Below are 23,866 nucleotides of genomic sequence, written 5' to 3'. Positions count from 1 at the left end.
TCACAGACATGGGTTCAGGGTAAAAGAGAAAAAGGCGAGTTGGAGTGATGAGTGCCAAAATGGTCAAAATAATCAGGATAAAAGAACCATTACCATAAAGTGTTGGGGGGACAAGGGGAAGGCGGGGAAAGGGGTTGGAAAAATATTTAGTCTTTTCTGTCCATCTATGCAGAGATGAATCAGAAAGGCTTATTAAGCTGCAGAGGACTCTCAGGATCAAGAAGCAATCACAGCAATTATTAAGGAAGCGGCGAGAGAGCATGCATTACACTTGTGATACCAAGGAGAGAAAAAAGAGAAACAGAAAACTGAATATGTTTAAATTTGGATGTTCTCCATGAACAAAGGCAGAAGAATGCAGGATCTCATGGAATCCTGCACAACTGAACGAAGATGATCATGAAGAAGTACCAATTAATTAAGAAAAGAATTGAAGAACAGAGAGAGCAAGCCAAAGAGTCGTGATTATGCCGAAGGATCTATGAGGACAGAAAAGCAAACACCAGTTCTAAATTTAAGGCAAGAAGTTTTTTAGGTGGCAGTGTACTGGGACGCAGAGAGTGAGGACAATGCCAGCATTTCTAGACATTTAATTAGCTGAAGAGGAAAATAATATCGGAAAGTGTAAGCAAATATAAGAGTAAAATTGAGATATAAAAAAATTTAAAGCTAGCTTGACCAGTATGGAAACCCAGAGGGGAGAGAGATTAAGAACAACATAGGAAAGAAATATGTAACTTGAAGAAAGGAAGAAAGAGAGGTTAGATGAAAAATACACCAAAAAAAAGTAACAAAAAAAAAAAAAAGAGCTAGTGGAAGGGGAAGAGAATGTTTTATTGAGTGAACTATCCCTTCAGGCTCCACACAGCATATTGCTGATACTGAAAGAAATGGAAAAAGTGAAAGTTTCACAAAAAAATTTAGAAAGGGCCAAGAACTTCAAATGAGAGCGTTAATACAGCATTCAACGAGAGAAGTTAACAATTTAAAGAAAATGCACTTGAGCAGACTGGGGGGAAAAAAGTGTTGTCATTTGGAAAGCAGTGATGAAGGCTGATACAGATAAATACTAAAGACTATTACCTTTAAAAAAAAAATCTGTTTAGCTAAAGAAGCAATTTTATCAGGTCAAGAAATGAAAGTAGCTTGTAAATCAAAACAAAAGTCTATTTAACAACTTATATTATTTTCTTCCAAATTGACCATCTTTCCATGATGATACACCTTGGTTCAAGAATAGACTCAAATACGAAATTTTAACATTACAGTTGATACTTCCATAGGAAAGATATCGATGGAATGATAATGTTACAATTTTCTTTTAGACTAAAGTTACTTAAAATTTTAAGTCACTGCATCATACAATACATTTCAGTAACATACCAACTTCTTTTATTGTCAAAAAATAGTACTAAGAATAGTTTCTCGTCTGATTTGGTCTGCATTTGTTCTCCAATTTTCAGTACATCCAGAGGTGGCACTGGTATAGTAACACCGTTGTGATGGCCAGCAACACGAGGCATCTTAGGGTCAATAATCTATAGAAGAGAAGAAAGGACAGTTCCTATTTTTTTATAACTACATCATTTATGTTAAGGAGGTATTACAAATAAATTAAAACAGCCACTGCGTATAAATTGTCTTTGTGTTACACGCTTACATTACTACTTGACATCAGCTGAATAGACAGAGTGGAGGCACAGTAGTAAATTAAACTGAAAAAACTACTTCTAGAGCGTTTTTCCACCTATATCAGTTCTTCTTAAAGTCACATTTGAATTTCACTTGGTACAACTTTGCAGAGTGACAAGCAGGTTTCAGAAAGAGAAAAGTTGAACCAACAGTTCTAAAAGCAACTAGTCGTAACTGGCCTCAAATTCTGGGTTTTGAATTTCAGATACCTTTAAGAAACAACCTATGTTACGGTATAAATATTTGCTTCTACAAAATAGAAGCGCCACACGCAAAGTCTGAAGCAAAACACTCTTCAAATGAGCAAAAAGACCCAAACAGGAAAACAAATAATAATCAGAAGTCCCTTTCAAGTATCTTGCATATCCAATTTAATGACTCCGTTTTCAGTAAAAAACACAGTCACAAGCCCTTCCTGAACAAAGGCTGGGGGAGGGGGGAAAATGTTGCAAACATTAAACTAACCAGGCTGATGGAAAAACTCCTTTGCAGGTAGATCACAGCGTTACCAAGTGCTCAGCTTCCACCAAAGAAGCGCTGTGCTACTCCATGCCTGTTCCATCCATCTCCTACACTACAAACTCCTGTTGTTTTTCTAGCATCCACACTGGCACCAATCTTAATCCACAGTAAACTGATTATGGGAAGTAAATCAACAGAAAGCTAACACTGTGGAGAGTTTGTAGAAATTAGGAAAACTTTCTTCTCTTGACTGAGGTTTAATTCCTCAATCAACTCATCGCACACTCAGAGACCACCAGTGCTGACAAACTAGTGGGCAGAAAAGGAGCCCTTTGGTCAAGATCAGCTTAAATCTAACATTAAAGTGCTAACACCATTCCAGAGACAACCAAATACTCAAATTTTCAGCATCTGACCCAAGATTTTTCGGGTCCCCCAATAAGAGCACTTAAACTCAAGTGCTCTAAGTCTCACCTCCACAGGTTTTAACCTGACTCTGTATGATTACATTTCCTGACCTCCCCAACACATATATATTAAAACAGTCATGACTGTCCAGTCTATTATACAAAATAAAGCCATACTGTAAGAACTGTTTCTATAACCCCAAATGCTTGAAGCTAAACACTTATCAACAACATTTCCTCTGCACACTTTGATTTAAGTAGGACTGTGCGTACTTCTCCTAAAATAACACAGGCACAACAGCTTTAAGTTTACCGTACATCATTCACGACTGGATGCAATTATTCAGTTTATTCTGACCCTATCAAGTTTTTTGTTTCTTTAATAAGCCACAGAATCGGAGTATTTTTATACTCATTTTACACCAGAAAAATATTCTATAGTTCAAACACCAACAAGATGTCTGTGAAATGCTTATTCAGTTGGTTCTTTAAACAATATTACACACTGCAGAAACAAAGACTACTGAGACTGGTATTGCACATCTCAAAGATGGGTAGGGTATTAGAGATTGACTCAACATCTGATACGACAGTAATTTTACAAACTGGATGTATGGTAAAGAGGGCAGAATAATCCATCTTTATTCAACACGAATGGGAATTTATCAGTTACCTTAAGTTCACGCACTGATATTCTCAGAAGCTGTGTACTTACCAGAGCTGGGTAAGAGGGATATCCACTGCATTTGGCCCATACTACTTTTAGAGGCTCAAGAACAGATGTTGCAGCATCAGTTGAAATCCACATACTGCTATGCCCAACTTCTAAGAACAAATAATAATTAAATATAAAATTAGTATGTTAAAGAATGAAACCTCAGACAAATCTTCTGCAGTTTCCTCATCAGTGTCTCATGATCATTAGAATCCAAATACCAATACCACCTTCCATGCACACAACAAAAAGCATGTAATGTTTGTAACAGCTGATGATACTAGTACTTTAATCCAAGCCTACAGATAAAGAACAAGTTTTTAGACACTTCTAGAAACAGAGTATCTTAAACCACCTTAATTCTCAGAAAGCAAGTGTTTGACAAATTCTCATGATCCTTTCCCTTTGAAAAAGCTCAAATGAAAACTTGAAATTATGGTACTCCAAATAACCAGTTTCTTTTAAAACTATGACAATCCTATCGAAGAGCTAATGGTATTGGACATTCAAGTTGCGTGGATGTTTCTGAAGTTTTGGATATAACATAGTAAGACTAGCCCCTGACAACTTACAATACTTGTCTGGTACACCTTTCCGTTCTTATGCATAAATTCTAATCTGCATTTTAATTTCTATTTATTTATTTTTAATCAGCCCTCTTGGTCTCTCTGCCCAGCCCTTTCCTGCAGCAAAATTCAAAAAGACCATCAGGGCTCAAGGAAGCAGCTGCAATAGAGGTTTTTTTTCCCTTCTCAGGACGCAGCACAACAGAAAACTGAGTTTATGTTACTGCTTGCTTCTACCAGAATCCTCCGTTTTCTTCTCTCTTGCTCACCACTGCATTGAAGCATGAGACAGGTTTAAGCCTTTCAGTCAACCGGAACTGCAATTAGCCCCTTAGACACACAGGGATATGGTCAAGAGACTGGGTACAAGACAGCGAGTTACCCCTCAAGATAGGACTGGGGGTGGAAAAAGCAGGAAGAAGGTAATGAAAGCTCACAAGCTGTAAAGATGAGGAGGCACTTAGATGGGGAAACGTGGTACCAAAATACAGTTCAGAGGTTGCAGTTGCACTTTTTTTTAGCAGTAAGGCAATTTATTCTTCAATTCTTCCCAATCTGCTCCCATTTAAAATAGGCAATGCTTATTTATAATGAAGTGTGATGTGCAGATATATGTTCCATATCAACATCACAAGAAGTACTGGAAAAAAAGTGGTTTCAAACTTGTCAGAGTAGGAATAGCAAGGAAAAAGTGTTTAAGGTGATCATACCAAAAAAAAAAAAAAAAGAAAAAAAAAAGAAAAAAGAGGTCAATCATTCTTCACAAAATATTCTAGGTCAATTTTCAGCCATAGGCTATTCATTCAATTTTAATTTATTTTTAATCTATAATGGTATCAATATTTCATTGGGAAGTCTTATCTTTAGATATTCACAACTATGTAACATCAGTTATTAAAATGCAATAGTTCCTAATAACTTGCCATCACACAGAAGAAAGAGAAACAAATACAGTTTTTCCAGTGTCTTTAAGATCTCAAAAAAAAGTCTTCTAAAGAAAACATCTTTGCCACCAATCCCAGCAGGCTTTACAGAGGAGATCTTTAACCACTGGATTCCATTATACAAAATGATGAAAATAATGTAAGTCTTATTTACACTTTTTCTTACTGAACTACATAACCTTGGAAAAACAGGTACTAAATCTATTCAGTGGTTTGTTTATTTGCTCCTTTCTGTATAGTTTTAGAGAGGTCATTTTAGGACATTCTTCACTTTCTCGTTAAAAGCCGTAATAATATTCTTCAGATTTATAAATATATGATACGCACAAATTAAATACACACAGGCAGTCTTATAATTCTAAGAGTATAACTGAATACACAAAATATTGGATATTATAGAAATACATGTTAAATCCGGATGACCCATTTTGGTAGTATCTCAAAATAAAACAATCAAAGCAACAGAAAAAGCAATATGGGCAGCTTCTTTATTTCTCTATTCTATTAATACCATTATGTTAAGTATTCACATGTCAGTTATAGAGAGTCATGAAGGTTTAGATTAATGTATCCTTCATACACAGACTATTTTGAAAAATATCTACAGAACTGCATCTGGTACATAAAAACAGTTCAAGTCCTCTTCTAACAAGAAAAGAAATGAAACCTATATTATTCTCAGCTGCAGAGTTGATATGAAACAAAGAAAATGATATTTTAATGCTGTGTAGAAGGTCATACACAATCTGGCAGGACGGATGCAGCCCAGATTCCCTCAGAGGCTTCTTGGGTGTATACGCACTAGGGAAGAGTCTCGGAATTTCTCCTAGTCAGAATTCACTCCATGTGGTGATAGCAGGTTAATACACTACCACATACAGTTAGTACTTTTCTTTTACAACATAAAAAAATCTCTTTATTTCCTCAAGCTACGAGACACAATGAATTTAAGTTTGCAGTCAGGACAATACTGCTTAAGATTTTAAATAACATTACTCTTACTAGCTGAAAACCAACAGTAACAAAATACCACAAACCAGACTTAAGATTCTACATAGTTTAGGGTAACAATAATGATGTCTCATTTCCTCCCCATATAAATTCTTCACTTTTTAAAAACAACTAGTGTTTTTTTTCAGCATCGTTCTCATAATAAAGTTAATATGTTTAATTTTTTGTGGGGAAGTTAAGTAAAACACCCATTAGGTGCCAGTGTCATAATCCTCAAAACTTTAAGGTACTTCTGTCTTCAAAATCAGACCCAAGCACTTCAAACCCAGTATCTGCACAGCTTTCAGCAAGGAATGAGAGCCCTTCATACACCAATTTTATTTTAAACCAGAAACTTCAGCCACAAACAGGAAAGTATTTTCCTGAGAGATGACCAGATTAAGAGTGCACAGTGTCTTTTTTTTTTTTTTTTTAATTACATAGAGGGAACTTTTTAAATTACATAGAGGGAAGGCAGCAAAAGTTCCGCTACGACCGGCTCCCTGGCCACTCCTGCTCACCAGTCCGATGTGACTGAAGGGAAAGACAGCATCTAGACACCGCTGGAAAAAATACCGTCACTAAGATTGACCGAGGAATAAAACCAAAAATCTGACAAGAAGGTGGAGCGACTGACTAGACGAAGATGGGGACAAAGAATTGAAAACTGGGACAAAATGCATGAGAGCGCCTGGGAACAGGAGAGATAGGTAAGAATCTCAGATCGGGGAAAAAGAAATAGCCAGGCGAAAGGATCAGGCAAGGTTCAGGAGGGACAGGCAGAACACCACATTGCTGCTCTGGCACGCCAACTTCCTGACCCTATAAAGGAATCCAAGGAACTACAAACTTCAGCACATCTCTGTACACAGCAGCTATTAATGAAAAACACTCATAGCACGTGTCTATTCATCCTCCAGTGCTCTTGCACACCAAGGACAACAAGCTATTACATACAGATTTGAAAATCAAAACCCTATTAAGCCTACAGGTCCAAGCCCCAAAAGTTGGGCAGAATTCTGAGTCACTTTTGAAACTCTTATTAATCCTCTGTATTTATATCTCAATATGATCTTCATATTTCAATATAGAACATCTTTTTCCTTAACAGTCTTAACTTGTCCAGTACACTGAGTGGACCTGGTTCTAAAGCACATCTCAGTCTCATGAGTCAACAACGCAGAATGTGGCAGCAGCGTTACAGAACAACAGCAGGCCCTGACTCGCACACTTGGCGCTGTGATTTCAATAGTACTCTTGTAACGTCGCTTGCCTTGGAACTAACGTATGTCAGTGTGCATGCATTACAACGATTACAGCCATTAATCAAGGCAAAACTGCATCGTAATTGCAGTATTGCAACACACTGCACCACAGGTTCTGAGACAGCATCTTGTAAATACAAACAAGATATTCCTTGGACCTAAAGACACCGTAACTGTAAGAATTGTGTGTGTTTCTAATGCATACATGCTCTGTCTAACAGAACTGTTTGAGACATTTTCACAAGAATGAACAACCTTTATTTTAGTTTCTTTGTAAAATCTGGAATTTTACTAATAAAAGTAAGACATGGTAAAGTTCCACTTATGCACAGAATGTAAACAGGAGATTTCACTTCACTCCTACTTATTTCCTTTTCTTGACCTGCTGAGGTAACAGGCTGCGGAAGGCAGCCAAAAGAGCTCAAATTAGACAGAATATATAGTAATATATAAAATAACACTGTTAACTGTCATTTGCTCCTCCTTTTAGGCAGCTGTAGAATGTATCTGAGCACAGAGACAGAATTAAGAGAGATCAAGGACACTTCTGAAAGAACAGCTACAGGAACTCTAAGTGGAAAGAGTTAAATATCAGACTACCCAGGACAGACTAAGAAAAACAAATGGAAAAGGTCAAGTCCTGTATAAGGGGTTACCACACAGATAATAAAGATACTAAAGCTCAGAGTAACAAAGCAGTAGCTGAAAACAGATTAGCTGCAAGAAAGAAAAACAAAACTTATCATATAGGGAGGAAAGAACAGCCTGAGGGAAACAAGAGTCAGATAAAAGCACTACAAAGACATGAGAGAGTCCTGGATAAGGAACACCCAGGATTAGGGGGAGAAGAGTTCTCAGGTCAGAAACTAAAGACAGGCCTGTGAGACACTGTAAGGCTGATGCCTAACTTCAGTGTGGGAGCGCTGCATTACACAAACACCGTTCTACTTATGGAAGAGATGACCTAATTAAGTCTTGCAATCCAATTAAAATTTTGAAACAGGTGGAAAACATACCACCAGAACATAGTTATTTCCCTAAAATTTGGTAACTTATTACCCTCTACATTCCTAGAAACTTCCACTTCCTTCCCATTACAAATTTTTCCTGAATCAAAGCAGACCATGTCTTACCTGTCTGTGAACACGTTTATGCAGAATAGTACATGAGGAGTAAATCCCAACCCAAAATGCCCAACAAAGAAAAATATTGACAGAATGACAAATAATACTTCATGCCAAGTTTTGCTTATATTACTAGAGTAGCTTGATCACTTTAAATACCACTTCTTAATCAAAAACCCCAAATCAGGTACTATTCGTTTCTCTTCAAAGTCTTTAAAAAGTCAAAAGCAGAAACCAGTAGTTTCTGCAATGCTATCACCACCACTTTCAGAACACTCAGATGTATTACAGCAGCGAAAATAAGGATGTTAGAATCTGTCAAATAAATGGATAAAATTATAGTTATACAATATTATTAAGAATAGAACAGAATAGAATAGTTTATCATTACCAGCTGCAATTCTTGCTGCTTTGGCATAGTTTCCATTTTCAATGCATGATATCAATTCGCTGCGGTCTTCCAGTGTGTGTCTCCGTATAAGTGCTGGTTTACCTTTACCACACTTTGGTAGGCTGAAACTACAAAAGTACTAATATTAAAACCATTACTTGATAATTAACATTGCTAACTATAAATCAAGACTTTGAAAAAGACTTTGAAATTCATCAGTATACAGTAAAATGAGAGCAGCAAGCTCTAACAAATTTTAATGTAACAAACAGAAAACAACAATATAAAAACTGAAATCCCGGATTATTTTCATGCAGAGAATTGCCTGGTTATCAGGAAAAGACAAACAGTATGCAACTGCACCTCAACTGCTGTACAGTTGAGTACACGCACAAATGACAGAGGCCACTTTGTCTCCAGTGTTACAGCAGATACTGGCCAATGGAAACACGTTCCGTCTGCTGCAACAGTTCCCCTACACAGGAAACACAATTATTTTCTCTTTCATTTTTCACTACAAATTCAAGTCTTTTAACTGTGGAATATCAATATACAAAATGAGAAAACTGTCCTCTGCACACTTGAGTTTTCTTTAAGAGATCAAAGAATCTGAATATTCTAGATGAAATCCTCAATATATCACATTTACAAGAGATGCAATGTTAAAATCTGTTTCTGAAAGCCTGTTTGACATGAATGCATTAACACCATTCCCTTAAACAGTTTAATAGCAATCTTGAATGCATGAATAAAGCTACTGCCACCTTCTTTTTTTTTTTCTTTTTTTTTTTTTTTCTTTTTTTTTCCTCCAATCAGATTTACCCTCTACTCCTGTATGCCCCATCCTCATAGCCCAGGACTGGACATATTTGTTGGTTTTTTTTTTTAACCCCAGAGATTAGTGTGCTTTTGGAAGATGTGCAACACAGGCAATGGAGAAATATTTATCAGCGGTGGCAGAGGTGACCATTCTGACAGTCCTATCTTTAACAACAGACTTCACAAAGAGACGGTCAATAGCTGGTATGTGGGTACTATCATCACTGCCGTAACTAGACAGTAATCCAAATCACAGATTGATTATTTACAGTTCCACAGCTACTAAATTTACCTTCCCTGTGTACAAGACTCCACTTTGGAAATGGCTTCTGTCATCCCCTCACCAAAATAAACACACCCATTTTTAGTGTTCAGGACTAGGAAAGTAACTAAAACAAGATAATATACACACAAACACGTATATGTATCTATACAGCGCAAGAGAAGCACAGAGAAGTATAAAGTGTAACTGCCCAGATCTGCAAAAACCTGAATTCAACAAAAGAATACTAGCAATCCTGAAAGGTATCTCAGATTTGACACACAACTGAGAAAATTTAAATTTACACTTTTTTCTAAATGTTATGCAATACTTTGGTGTGGGTCACAAACAGTATAGAAAACTGATACATTCAATCTCAAACTTGTATTTCAGATTTACAGTTTACCTTGAGTTACACAAAAGACTGTTACTAGATGAAATACTAGATTCTGATGCACAGCGGCGACGAGGTTCAACTTTTCGTCCCGGAGTATCATCTAACGTTCTCTCTTTACTTCCATCTCCAAAACCATTTGACAGACCTACAGCATAACACAAAAATAAACTGTATCAAACTGGAAACCACACCATTTCCATTAAAAAATTTTTATACTCTCACATTGCAATGTTATTGTTCTGTACTTCAAGTATTTTGATGTAATGAAAAAGGAAGAACATGGAACATTAACAAAACATTTCATTTCAAAACACAGTGTTATAAATAGGACATTCCTGTAGTCCAGACTTTAAAGATAGGGTGGAAATTTAGATAATATGAAAAAAGGTGGAAGTTATAATATGGGAAATGCCAAATGGAATATCAAATCGGTCTCTACATGTAATGTTTCCAACTATTAAGACAGTCAGGCTGCAGAAACTGGGTAGGAAAAAAACAAGGAAAAAAAACCACCTCAAACCCCCATGTTACAAACCAGGCAGATTTACTAAGTCAACACAAGACTCATTTGAATTTAGTGTTACAACTAGAAGTCAAGAAATACTGAAAATCCTTTTCAAACACTGGAAGTAAAGAGTGGTAGGGATTCCCTCCTGCTGCTACCTAGTTCTTCCTGACAGTCTTTCCATTTTAGTAAATTCAGATTGACACCATCATGTCTGTTTTCTAAACAGAGATCAACAATCAATAATATGCACATTACTATATTTTACTATCCTTCCCCTAGTCCAAGTTCATATATGCCCAAGGATATATTTTAATTTCATAATGGTAATGAAAATGGAACAGAAGGCTTTTATATTACAAGCTACTGATTTGATGGGCTGACACCAATCCTGCTTTGGGTTTGCCAATTCACAAACAGTATAGTTCTTATTAAACCATTTCCATATTTGATTAGAGACAAAGATGTTTAAGATAGCGTTCTGAAGACTTTACCAAGGCGGGGTGGGGGGTAGGGGAGGAAATTAGGACTAAAAAAGAAAGAATCCAACACAGATTGCAGAGCATCAACAGAAACGAACTGGCTAAAGATAACGGTACCAGCCTGCAATCAGCTACTGCAAGCTGTAGACTGCAAAAGAACAAAATTTTAACACAAATTCAATTCTGAGCACGCATATTTCCTTACGATAAATTAAAGTTTTTACTTAAGGCATATGACCAGCATGTTTCTCATAATGCAAGAAAGAGCTACCCATCCCAGCCGTCCTATTATCAGAGTCTTAAAGGTTCATCATGATCTTTGTTCACGTTGACACAGTCAATAAGCTTATGCAACTTCACGTGACTCTCCATAGAGCATTATGCTGTAAGGCAATTATGGCAGAACTCCCTTAAGTTCTAATTCTTCCAGTCTGTTTGCTCCAAAGATCTCTGCAAAAAAGGCTGACAACCAAGGAACTTGAGCTTAGCAAGTTACTTTGTATGACTCAGTTGTATTTCAAAGCATTTCCATACAGCAACTTAAGGGATTTCCCCCTCCACCTGCAGGAGGCCTTCCATTTAGATTATCAATGCAATTTTAGATTTTTAAGAGAAAAGGGAGAATTTATTCAATGGTCTGAAAGATTTACTATAGATAAGCATTCTCTTTCATTGCCATTTATTTGACATTTATTTAAGAGCATCTGTTACTTGTAACTCCTATATTTGCCTTTGATTTCCTATACAAGAAAACAAAATGATAAAGGTAGCATTGTCTTGAGTGTTCAAGCACCAAACTACATGATATTGATTAATCTTTTTTTCAGCAAGTCAGTACAAATAGCTGGAGATTAAGTAGTTCGGTCCTTGACTACTCCGAAAGACCTGTCAAAGCAGAGTATGCTTTATGGGAAAGCTTAAATTCCCTTATAAACTATTGCAGCACGCTTCACAGAGCATCTGAAATGAAAAGCTGGGAAAACATTCTGCAAAGATAAAAAAGGAGATCTCTTAGGTCTCTGCAAGTGACTATTTTTTATTCTTAGATATCCTGTCAGACCTATTCTTCAAGTGAAGTGTAGAAACGGTTTTGTTTTCATCCTGCCACAAGCCAGAGACACATTACTCAAGTTACCATTCAGGCTTCTAATATATATCAGCTGTCAGCAGAAACAAGTTAGATCAAAGATTAAATTATCAGTTTAAAGACCGATTGAGTAAATATTGCTACCAGAACCCGAGCACAGTTCAGGTTCACAGTGGACTGAGACAGTGGAAGGATATATCTGTTTATTCTTGTAAGAGATGTATAAAATGTATACAAACGACTTGGCTATGTATCTCTAAGTACACCGGTTCTGTATGTACATGTATATGCAGGGGGAAAAAAATTAGGGAGTAGCTTCTCATTTTGATTGCTTCAACCAGTTTATGAATGTGCTGCTGCTGAAATGGACATTTTGTCTCTCAGCCCCTTGCAATGGTTTCTCCTCCTCGCCACCATGCCAGTACCAAGAAACGTGGTCATGGCAATGAACTAGTTTTCAGTCATGCGCTGGGCAAAGCAACCGTGGGATTGCCTGATTGCTGATGTTGAGAAACAAGGGAAGCAACAGAAACGTGCAACTACAGCAATGGAGACAGCCCTCTGCAGTCGTAATCCAGTCTTACAATGGTTTAAACATAACCTGCATTGTGAGTTCAATGACTCATGGAATTCACTAACGTAGGTTTTTAAGATTAGACTAAGCAAAGTTCTTTCGAATCTGCAGAATAGTCACCAACAGTGAAAAAAAACCCAAATCAACAACTTTTTCTGACAAATATTGAAGTGCAAAAGAACTTAGAGCATCTCAGACACCTTTCTCTCTTGCTTGTGGAAGTATGAAAAACAAAGATCATGCAGTCTATCGGCAGGAGCAGTTTGCCTGAATATCAAGCCCTGTATGACATGAGCTTATGCAGTCCACGAGACTCACTTTATACAGTCCACTTTTTAGAAATCATAAGGAATAGGCAATATTTTGAGAAAGGAAGACCTCAACCTCTACTGTAAACAAAACACACTCATATCTAGTCAAAGATACAGCAGTTGCCAAGTGACCTTGTAACCTGACAGAAAAATCCAGACAATAAAATGTGAGTGCTTTTATGGTGTCACTGATGTGCATAACAACCCAGTTATAGTGCATTTATATATATAACTGGGGATTTGTTTTTTTAGATCATTACAAAACTCTTTCTCCCATGAATCAAGAAACGCCCCATCTCCTGTAGCTACCAGAACAGGTGAGATTAAAGACGATCCCCATTTGCTTTAAGGAATTTGCATTTTAGTGTCTCAAAAGATATTACTAAGAAGATCAAAGCAAGGAAATCCACAGCAGACGTAATTCATCCTGTTTTTGTGGATTAGTAGCCTGGGTAAGCTTGCAACAAACCTATATGGCCATTTACATTTTCCAGAAGCTCATGATTTTGTTAGATCAAATGAGATTTCTCTATAGAGTCATGGAGAGAAACTTTACTGGGTTGGGTACTGAACTTCTTACACATACTCCCCCGACCAACACCCTTGATTGAGAACATTCGCCCCCCCAAAAAAATTCCTGAACATCAAATGAAAACCTTTCATTAGCGGATGATGCCTTTTTATTTTCCCCTGTTCTTAAGTTTCTTCAAAAATGCAGTCCACTCTCAGAGGCAGAACCCACATTTTTTCATTAAAAATAAAAAGGAATTCATAAACAGTGAAGTCTGCTATTGATCTTAAATGCAGGGTTACAGCCATTTCCAATCGTCAGCTCTAGACTTCAATTTACATAGAAAGTTTTTATTGCCATGTCAATCATGGCATATAATAAAACACATAACCATTCTAAAAATAAAGAAACACTTAACAAAAAACCCTGTAACGTAAGAAGAAATAAAAAATAAGCCAAAGATGATCAGCTTGATACTTTTTCACAGGTTTCTCACTGCCTTGAAAATTATCAGGGAAAGTTTCAACTTTTTCTCAAGAGTAGCAGTTTGTTCTTAAAAAACTTTCACTGACTATCTACAGCAAGGAAGTTAGAATCTTGTTGACTGTACCAAATTAATGGAAGCAGGAAAAGGTAACTCCAGAAAGACAGCAGAAGTTCTGAAAAAATGACAGAGGAACAAAACTCAGGATAGTCCAAGGAGCAGCATGCTCCATGAATGTACAAAATGCTACCACAGAATTGTGCATTTCAGACTGTAATCGTATCTTGCAGTCTTACTGAAACAAAATAAAGAAGCAGAACTTGTATAAAATTATCTAAAGCAATTAAAGTTTTATTATGCATAGCTTGATGCAAAACCAAGCATATCCAAACGTAAGATGAAGTGCTGTATTAAACACAGCTGAAGAGCTGAGAAATAATGAAAACTGTTAGATAATTTCAACCATTAAAAAGGGGGGAGCATTCAAAAAAAGACCGCACACAGCCCACTAGCACATACATAACACTACTTAGGCTGATTTTACCAAGCAAGGACTAATCAAGTCCTGACTTGTGCACTTACCCATCAGCAGTGACGCTAGTCTTCATTAAAATATATATATTAAAGAAAAACGTGTATTTTATTAAAACTACATAAATGCACAAAAATAAGTGAAACATTTACTTCGTACACTTTACTTCTCCAAGGAAGATCAGACTGTCTTTTGGGGAAGGGAAAAGGATGGAAATGGAACATTCTTAACTAATCTGCTCTCACAGAGCATGTTCTGGGAATAAGAAGCTGGGACTGGTAAAAAACTGCGACCAATTTGTGTCACATATACTACAACATGTACAACTTTATAACTTACGGAAATGGGGCAATATATTGAATGAAGAGCATAGTTTCATATATGTCAAAGACTTCCTCCAACAGTGTTCATTTTTTTTGTATTGTTTTAAGGATGGCTGGTGTCTCCAACATGATCCAAAATAATTACTTCAAATGTAATTGTCTTTCTGCGTTCCAAAATGATCATTTAATTGAATTCCATTCCATGTTGAGGATAACAGAAAATAATTAGGATCCAAAGAGATAAATACCCAGCATGATATTAGTTAATATGAGAACCTGGAAGACAGTGAAAAAGCCATTAAGTCTCTCTGAAAGGAAACAGAGCTTTCAAATAAATAAGCCACTCTTACAGCAGCGTCCAGAGACAGTGAGAATGATACAAGTGTTCCACGTATTCTAACACTAATACTCAGCTAAAATTTCAAAAGGGGCAGAACTAGATTAAAAGCTTCACTTTGATTCAGTCCTTTCTTGAAAAAAGAAAATATATGCAAGTCATTGAAAGCATAGAATAAACCCTCCACGTGCATGATATGCATCAAGAACATGGCTTTGGAATGTATGTAAAAATCCCTCCATAAGAGTAAGACGGGGGATGACCCTAATTTAAGAGGATTTATATATGCAGGTATGCACAGGCAGGGTAAAGGAATACTTCAAGGCAATAAATAATCAGAAGTTACTGTATTCTTAAATACTGAAACCTTGAAAATGAGCATACTGCAGCAATAGGAAGGCATCCACAAAGTTTTTAAAAAGTGAACATTAAGAATAACCCTATAAATTTCTACTTCCAACAGTAAATTCTGTTGGGACACATTAGACACAATCCTTCCTTTCAGAACACACAGATGAATATCTAAGCATGTCAAAGTTTACATTTCTTAAACAGTCTTCAGTATGCAGACAAAATGGGAGCCAGTTACTCACAAAGATGATGAAGTTTGGTGTGAAGAGTCCCCTTGGAAATAAAGCTTTTAAAACTTGCTTAAAATTTGGTCATGGCCAAAGACAGCAAAGAAAGCTCAGTGTGAGCCCATGACGTGGCACCTACACACTAAACAGCAGCAGCTTTCAAGATCTAAACAGAAAAATTTCATCTTCGTCGGTTTAAGTAACACATAATGAATACAGTTTGGTAGCTCACAGAATAGTCAGTTTGATATGTTCCAAAAGAATGCTAAAGAATTCATCCTGTAACTACTAATTTTCATCAAAATCTAGGCTAGTCAGAGGAGAGGCTGCTAAAACAGCTGAATCTGAATTGCACAACAGAAAGGAAAACTAATCAACATTTAGTAACCACAGCTTCCAGAAGATAAGGATTGTCTGTTGCTCTGTGCACTACAACAATAGGATCACTGTACTGTAGAATGATTGTTCAAGACATTTGAAAATATACAACTGGGAGGCAACACTGGTGGAGGAGTCTGAAAACATTCCAGAAAAATCTGAAAGGAAAAAAAAAACAAAACAAACAAGCATACAAGCAGAACCGTTTCTCAAAAAAACCTTTTACAACTTCTTCTAGAGAGCATCAGCTGTTCCAGTGCTATAGAAAAGACTGATGACAGTAATAGTATAATAGAAAATGCCATTAAAAAGCACAAGCACAAAACTTGAAGAATTTGTAACTATCTTTACAAATTGAATTCTTTAGTCAGCTCTAATTTATATGATTTATGACATGTAAAACACACAGAGATAACTGTAAAATACACGATTTAAGTGCCTGAATCACACTGTCGTTCAGGATCCAAGAAATATAATGACTATAGAAAGTCAGAAATATTTAGGATCACTTACTTCTAATTATCTTGGCAAAGATTACTCATGGGGATTTAAGATCAGAATTTTTTTTCCTGAATTATGCAGTAACGCAAACAGAAAAGATCCTTTAGAAAAATAAAAACTTTCTTACACATATTCCACTTGAAAATTTCTATTCTCTCACCTACCAAATCCTGATATAAATTTAAAGAAAGAAAATGTAAAGAGTTATTAAAAACTTAAATCAATAAAAATTATTCTAGTTTTCAACTTTTATCATGACAAAGCACGATAATTATCTACCAATATATTGCCTCAACAACCTAGTGCCTAACATTCTTTCAGAGCAGCACAGCAGGACGTACAAAGGTAGGCTATTCCATTTCCTAAATGGAACCAACTTCTTTTTCTTAAATTACTACCTAAAGGATTTTATACAGAGCTTTTGCCAACACATTTTTTTTCTTTGAAAGTAAATGTTTCCCTGTAATTGTGAGAACACAATTGCTGGGCATGGGATCCAAAGAAGAGGAAACAGACGGTCAGGTGAACTTCAGAGCTCTTACTTAAGCACATCCAGCGATTCTACTCTATTAAAAAGAAAACAAATCATATACCATTTCTTTCTCTTTTTCAGCTATTTATAGAGAAATCAGTTCTTACTTTGTGCCTCACTCTAAGACAGGGAACAGAAACTGAAGCAGAAGTTGCCATCTGAAAGAAAGATAAAGGCCGAAGTGTTTACCAGAGACCTGCCACCCCTGAGACGACCTACAGGACAGCGCAGGAAACTGCAAGTCCTTGAATTAGCCAGTTACTTCTTCAAGTTACACAGCTGCATTTTTGGACCTAATCTTCCAGGACTTTTGTACCTTGAAGGGTATTTCACACAGGGAGATGAAAACTTCAACTGATTCAGTGTAAAAAGATCCAGTGCTAACTGGAGGCATGGAACAGCCTCCTCCTAGGATGGCTTGCCCTGTACTTGAGGAAGTGCATGATCTGAATCCTTTTAGAGACTGTAACATCACACTAAAAAATTATTCCCCCCTAGCAAAACTTAACAGTGCCTGCAATCCTAAGATTGTCTTCCTGCTTCAATGAAAGGAGCTGCAAAGACAAAACAAGATGTTTCACTGCTCCAGGAGTCAACCTGACCGTGCTTTAGCGTTGTCAAGTGAAGATAATTAAGGGCTATTAAACACCAACCCAAGCTTTGCTATTTTTAGGCAGCGCTGAACACAAAGAGTTAAAATAAGGCTGACTTGCATGTTCACATTTGTGGCTAATCAGATGAATCTACAGTGCATTTTTTTCCCCTCTGACCTAAATACTTTTATCTTCAACAAAACCCCCCCACATTTTTCTAGAACATGTGAGTACTTAGCCATCCTTATCAGCCAAAGGTTAGTTCTTAACATCTGCTTTTGTCTCCATTTTTTTCCAACAACATGTTGTTAGAAAGTAATTTCTGAGTGACAGTTGTATTGTTACAGATTTGGAGAGAGGGGGAGAGAGGGGAAAAGGGAAAAGTAAAGGAAGAAAAGAGGGGAAAAAAGGAAGGAGTGAAAGGAAAATGAAAAGTGGGGGGAGCGTTACCACTTTGGTTTAGCATGGCCTGACAAAGTCCAAGTGAGAGCATGACCAATGAATGCTGTTTTGGCACCATAAATAAAAGCAACTTTATTTCAAGTATTTTACCTATTATTGAGTAATATGTGTTTCTTTGCATGAGATACCTTCCTATATGTACAATTCCTCTACGCAGACCAAAAAAACCTATGTCTGGGTTCTATAATGGGAAACACGGAAGACAGCTGTCAATTAAAAATGTCCCAAAATACTGTATCCCCAGGGCTGGCTAAAGGATTCTTAGTCAGATGTGCCACTTGATACCATTTTTATTTGTCAAAATCTTACAAATACTACTCAGCAAAATCAACGGAAAAGCAAAGTGCAAGATTCAAGTCCCTAAATTAGTCTTAAGTTCCCTTCTCAGTTGCTTAACAGGGATAATGGGAAGAAAGTACAGTTGAATTTTTGGAGGAAGCACGTTGCTCACCACCACCATTTGTATCGATATTCTTGTTAAAAATTGTATTCTTGCAACTATGGGGCATATAATTTAGACACAACTGGAATTGAGATAATAAATGTACAGTAAACTGACTACACTACAGTGCAAGAATGTTATTGTTCAAGTAGTCTACCTTAATTTTAAAGAAGTTTACTAGGTTTTTCTGTCAACAACCAGAGTTCACTGAGTCTTCACTAGACATCTATATTTAAAGTACAGGAATGCTGTGTGCCTCCTTAACAAACCCTGAATGCACCATCCTACGGGGTGTCCTCGTGAAACAAACAACTGAAAAGCAGTTACCATAAAAATATAACTTGTAACACTACACATTATTAAGTAATACTACCGCATCCATTAAGATCTGAAAGACACAATGGTTAGGTTATAATTCTCATCTCCTTATACCAGCTAACGTTTAGGTCAACCTAACACTGACAGACTGTAAAAGTTATATAAACTTGAGCAATTACAAAAAGCAAACAAACAAACCAACAAACCTTTACTGGTATTAAGTGTCCTTTTTGACAAATCACTGCTTTTACTTTTTTTGCCATTAAGTATTAATGCAATTTATTGCACTTACTGTAAGCAATCTAGCTACAAAAAGAACTTCACTTCAAGGAATAAACTGAACAGTACAGTTCATTTAGAAAGACAGTGAGCCAGTTAAGCCGAGAAGTCTGACTAATCAGTTAAGAGTCTTCTGCATATCCTAGATTTACAGGATTAATTAAATTTTCCTAAATCCTCTGGAGATACTGGCCTTACTCAGTAGATACCAAAGTGTTAATTCACCAACATTATGATTACATCCAAGATTATGAATTTTAGAGAAAAAATTAGCAACTTCAGTTTTAAAAGACGAATACTAGGTTTTCCCGTAGCATGAGCAGAGTGTCAGTTCCCAGACAGTAGAAATGCCTACACAACCTTTGGCCATCTGAAAAGCACACACAAGCATAGATGTACACCCAAAATCACATTTCAAGTGTCATCTCTGCTATATCGCTTCTTGCAGCAATTATTTCAATTCTTGGCTCAAGGATCTCTACTTCCTGTTTGGCATTTCCAGGCAAAATGGAAATCTTGGCTGTCCGAGTTCTGACCTGAAAGGGTGAAGCTGATCTATTCCCAGGAGCTTTTGATAAAGAAACCAAACAACTCGGAGAATAGGTTTCTCTTTGATAGTATATTGTGTAACTCTCACAAATGATTTTCTAAACAAAGTTTCCCTCGTGGAAAGGAGCCTTCAGGACACAGATTTCCTTTTACTTCAAACTCTTGATTTCGCTTGCAGTACTGCCTCAGCAGAAACTTCGTCAGTCGTCTTCCTTCTGACTTTCTAAAAACCATTTTTAACCTCTGTTTTTGTAGAGCTTTTAAGTCCAGCACTCCACGATGGCAGGATGCCCTGCCCCATCTGAATGCCTGTGGAAGATTTTTGGTTTAGAAAAACATAAGGGCGTAGAAAAACTATGTAATCAAGTGAGCGATCGAAGGCTGATAAAAAACTTGAACGCTCCTGAATTTTGAAAAGTTTGCTCTGTCAGAGCAGAAAAGCTAGAAATATATCACAAATGGAGGATTAACAATTATCTGTCTATGGGTTTATGATTTAGTATGCTTCCTCTTTTACTTTGGGTGAATAGAAGCCATTGTATAGGACAGAAGTTACAGAAGTTAACACTTATCCTGCTGACTTAAGAAGTAATCCAGAAATCAGAATTACATTTCCAGATGCAAGGATCCAGAGAGCATGTATGATACAGTAAAAGAGTACATGCTACCATAATTACTCTTTATGGAGGACCTCCCTCTATGCATGCAACCTACGTAAGCTATTCTCACCTAGGGGTTGAAAAAAGGGGAAAGGCAAAAAAAACCAGAAAACAAACTCACACACAAACCCTTTCAGAGAGACATTCCCCTTGCAGTCAATCACACTGTGGGAACCGTCTCCCTCTCTCTCCACTCATAGTAGAATGAGCCCTAAATTAGCATTAGTGACTTCCAAGTTCAGTGCCCAAAGTTAGCATTGGGAGTCTTTGGATTCATTTTTATGATCATTCTCCTCTTAAATCAGACCTGTAGGCGAGTATGTGGGGGTTGGACTTGAGGACCTTTAAAGGTCCCTTCCAACCCAAACTATTCTATGATTCTATGACGTTAACAACAGGTCAAATGTAATGGTGATGTGGTCAACTCTGGTACCTTATGTACTTGATACAAGGGACTCCATGATATCTAAGCCTGTGAATTTGAAGGCAGGTCATCTATACTCAGCCCCAACACCATGGCAAGTATGTTCTTAATTTATAAACATAGTGTGGATCTCCAAATTCACTATTTTTTTTTAATACCTTCAATAAAACACACAGTTCTCTGTTTACCATCTGCAGCACAGAGAAAAATTAGTGTTAAATGCCACAGAAAAAGCACATAGGGGACTATGACATTTTATTTTTTAGAAAGACAAACCTGGGCCAAGAAATGAGCTAAGCATTCAAAAAAAAAAAAAAATGAAACGCCAGAATGCAGTAAAAGGCTCCTCAATTCCTACAGCATGAAGAAAAACAGAAAGGCACCTAGAAAAATGTTTATTATCACAGCAGATTCAGTTATACTGATCTTAGAAAACACAGCAATTCTAAGTTCGGTGCTAATAATTAATATCTTAAAAATAACCCAAAAGATAGCGCTTTCAAAGAAATTAACAGGTTTAAGACCCAAGAAAAATTTCTAAAATATCAATGTGTATTATAGCATATGCCTGCCACACTTCAAAAGCCCTGAAAAAGGACAAACCCTCCATTTATCTAGTTGTTCATCAAGCCTCACCATTCTTGACTGTCGCTTAAAATTCCCTCTATTCTAATAATATAAGTCATGAAATAAACAAAGGATTTTTAACAGTGAGGCAGCTAATACTATGGTTCTTTAGATGAAATAAAACCAAAAGGAACATTTATTCTCTTAAATGTCATTGCAATTGCTGACTGGTATAGAATAGTTTCCTTCCCCCACTTTCTGACTTATGCACTTATTTTATTCCACATATATTGCAAAAATCCTCTCCTATTTCTCAATATTTTTCCAGACATTAAATTGGCAAAAATTTTAGTAGGGCTGCCAGAATTCCTGTCTAAAACTTGAGTATCCCAAATACAAAGAAAGGCAGCATTTAGGTTTTTTTTTTTTTTCTTCCCAAATTTCTCTCCTTAATTTGCCTAGTTTTATTAGCAGATGGTCAAAGATTCTCAGTGGCCTACCATCCATTAAAAAACAATAAAAAACCCCAAAACAATAAAACAAACCTGTCAAAACCAAGCAAAAACCCAAAAGTGCACTAGCAACACCCCCTTCCCCCCCAATAATTTTAGTAGAGTTCTAGTCAAACTTCACTTTCTCGGCCTCTTTGGTACTTATGGGCTGCTGTGCAGCCCCTGGTTTTGTCCTGACAACTCAGCAGCGGAGCTCCTCTAGTCCCCGAGTCTCTATCCTGACAAATCCCTTTTAGGCCTTCACAATCTCCAATGCTTTGTTTGTTTGCATATACACCTTAAAATGTTCTACGTTTTGAAACTTCTTGGAAGGCAGGCAGCTGAAGTTTCTGGACATTGCTAAGTGTTTCAGTAACTAAATTTCATATCAGTTGTACAGGAAACAAACACTACGCATCTAAAGAAAAAAAAACCAAAAAAGAATAGTTTTAACTCAAAGTATAAGGACTCTGGATCTCTCAGTAGATTTAGTCAAATTACTGCATTTTACTCATGAATATATATGTAAAGACTGTACTTCCTGTCTGTGTTAACCAGAGGAGTAATTATGCCAATTTGTTTAGTTATTTACTTAGAGGACCTAAGTTATGTTCTTAGAGATGCATGTTTTACTTTCACTTCTTCCATTTCGAGAATGGTAACTGAATGCTGCACATATGAAGCTTGACTTTTAATTAAACTTGGCCTGTGCTCCAGAGAGCCAGATTTGTTAGAAATCAAGTATTGAAGAATTCAAAAAATAACCCGTATTCCATTTTACCGCGAATATAAACTCTATCTTTATTCACACCAAATAAAATTAAGTAGAAGTGGTCATCGCTACAGTATTAAATTGTGTCAAATGCAGGTGGGATTCATATACAAGTAACTTGCAGACACTTAAGTGCTGTTGAACATTTTGTAGGGACTGGGCAAAACCAAAGTCACCGCCCAACATTTACTAATAGATTTAATAAGGTATAATTACATTTGTTGTACACTGACAACGGCATGCGAAGTATATATGAAGAAATTATAAATTCCCCCGCCCCTAAAAAAACCCTGTGCTTTTTACTGTATTAAATACTCTAATTCAGTGATTCATGTTATAAATATTTGTTTACATCCGTTTCAGTGCCGTGAGAAAATCTGGAAAATCTTGCTGGAAGCAAGAAGAGTATTAATTAGGTTATATATTTAACTGAAATACTCTATTATTGCTATTTATCCAAGAAGTAATAGAAAACCAACATACCGCACTATAATAAGCAATATTTGCAATCCTGATTCTATGATAAGTTAAAGTGATTGCTTCAGGACAGTAGATTCTGAATATTAATTTCTAATTAAAATAGAAGGTACCAACACAGTAACTGTCAGATATTATTCTAAATTTATGAAAGCTTAAAGGTGACTGATAAAAGCAAGAACATAATGAAAATTTAATCTGAACCTAATCTAGTATTTTACACTGCTCAAAAGGTATTTTAAAACAATCATTTGTTCCAGTTTATTTTACCTATACACAACTGATAAGAGTCAAATTTTTAAATGGTCAGCAAAATCTACCTTCTGTCTATCAGTCAGCTTTATTTTGCTCAGATGTAATAACTGAACCAACTAATTTCCTGATGAAAAGGATTCATCTTTGTAAGAAAAGAGTAAGAATACAATGGATATTTTGAAAAGTTCATTAACAGTTAATATTTGATCTGCCTGAACTTCAAGAATCATACATCAATCTCTGATCTGACCAAAATTTCCTAAGTAAAAACAATCTATCATCTTTTTGAAATTGCTAGGTACTATATAAACCAAAATCAACATACATCATGCATAGGAAATTTTTAAACACATCTCTCCACCATGTAGTTGTCAGTTTCCACATAGTGACTATGTGGAAAGTTGTGTTA

The 23,866-nt window shown here is 36.4% G+C and overlaps 1 protein-coding gene across 15 annotated transcripts in view; it reads right to left on the bottom strand.

Annotated features, from left to right (window-relative positions):
* Positions 1–23,866, bottom strand: part of BRD1 (bromodomain containing 1) — a 78,227-nt gene that overhangs the window by 5,440 nt on the left and 48,921 nt on the right. For 13 of the 15 annotated variants that reach the window (XR_008467124.1, XR_008467126.1, XM_054206780.1 and 10 more), the window contains 4 exons: positions 10,044–10,179; positions 8,557–8,684; positions 3,277–3,386; positions 1,384–1,538 (listed from right to left, as the gene is read on the bottom strand). Coding sequence is in view for 13 of the 15 variants with exons in the window: in XM_054206780.1 (XP_054062755.1) it covers positions 1,384–1,538; positions 3,277–3,386; positions 8,557–8,684; positions 10,044–10,179 (529 nt within the window). In the remaining 2 variants the exon portion in view is untranslated. Of the gene's footprint in view, positions 1–1,383; positions 1,539–3,276; positions 3,387–8,556; positions 8,685–10,043; positions 10,180–14,904; positions 15,120–23,866 lie in introns of those variants that run through there. The other 2 variants (XM_054206837.1, XM_054206854.1) reach the window with 2 other exon arrangements.

This window comes from Rissa tridactyla, chromosome 1, assembly GCF_028500815.1.
Source record: "Rissa tridactyla isolate bRisTri1 chromosome 1, bRisTri1.patW.cur.20221130, whole genome shotgun sequence".
Classification (NCBI taxonomy): Eukaryota; Metazoa; Chordata; class Aves; order Charadriiformes; family Laridae; genus Rissa; species Rissa tridactyla.
The sequence above is the reverse complement of the archived record's forward strand: the minus strand, read 5'-3'. Positions and strand labels throughout refer to the sequence as shown.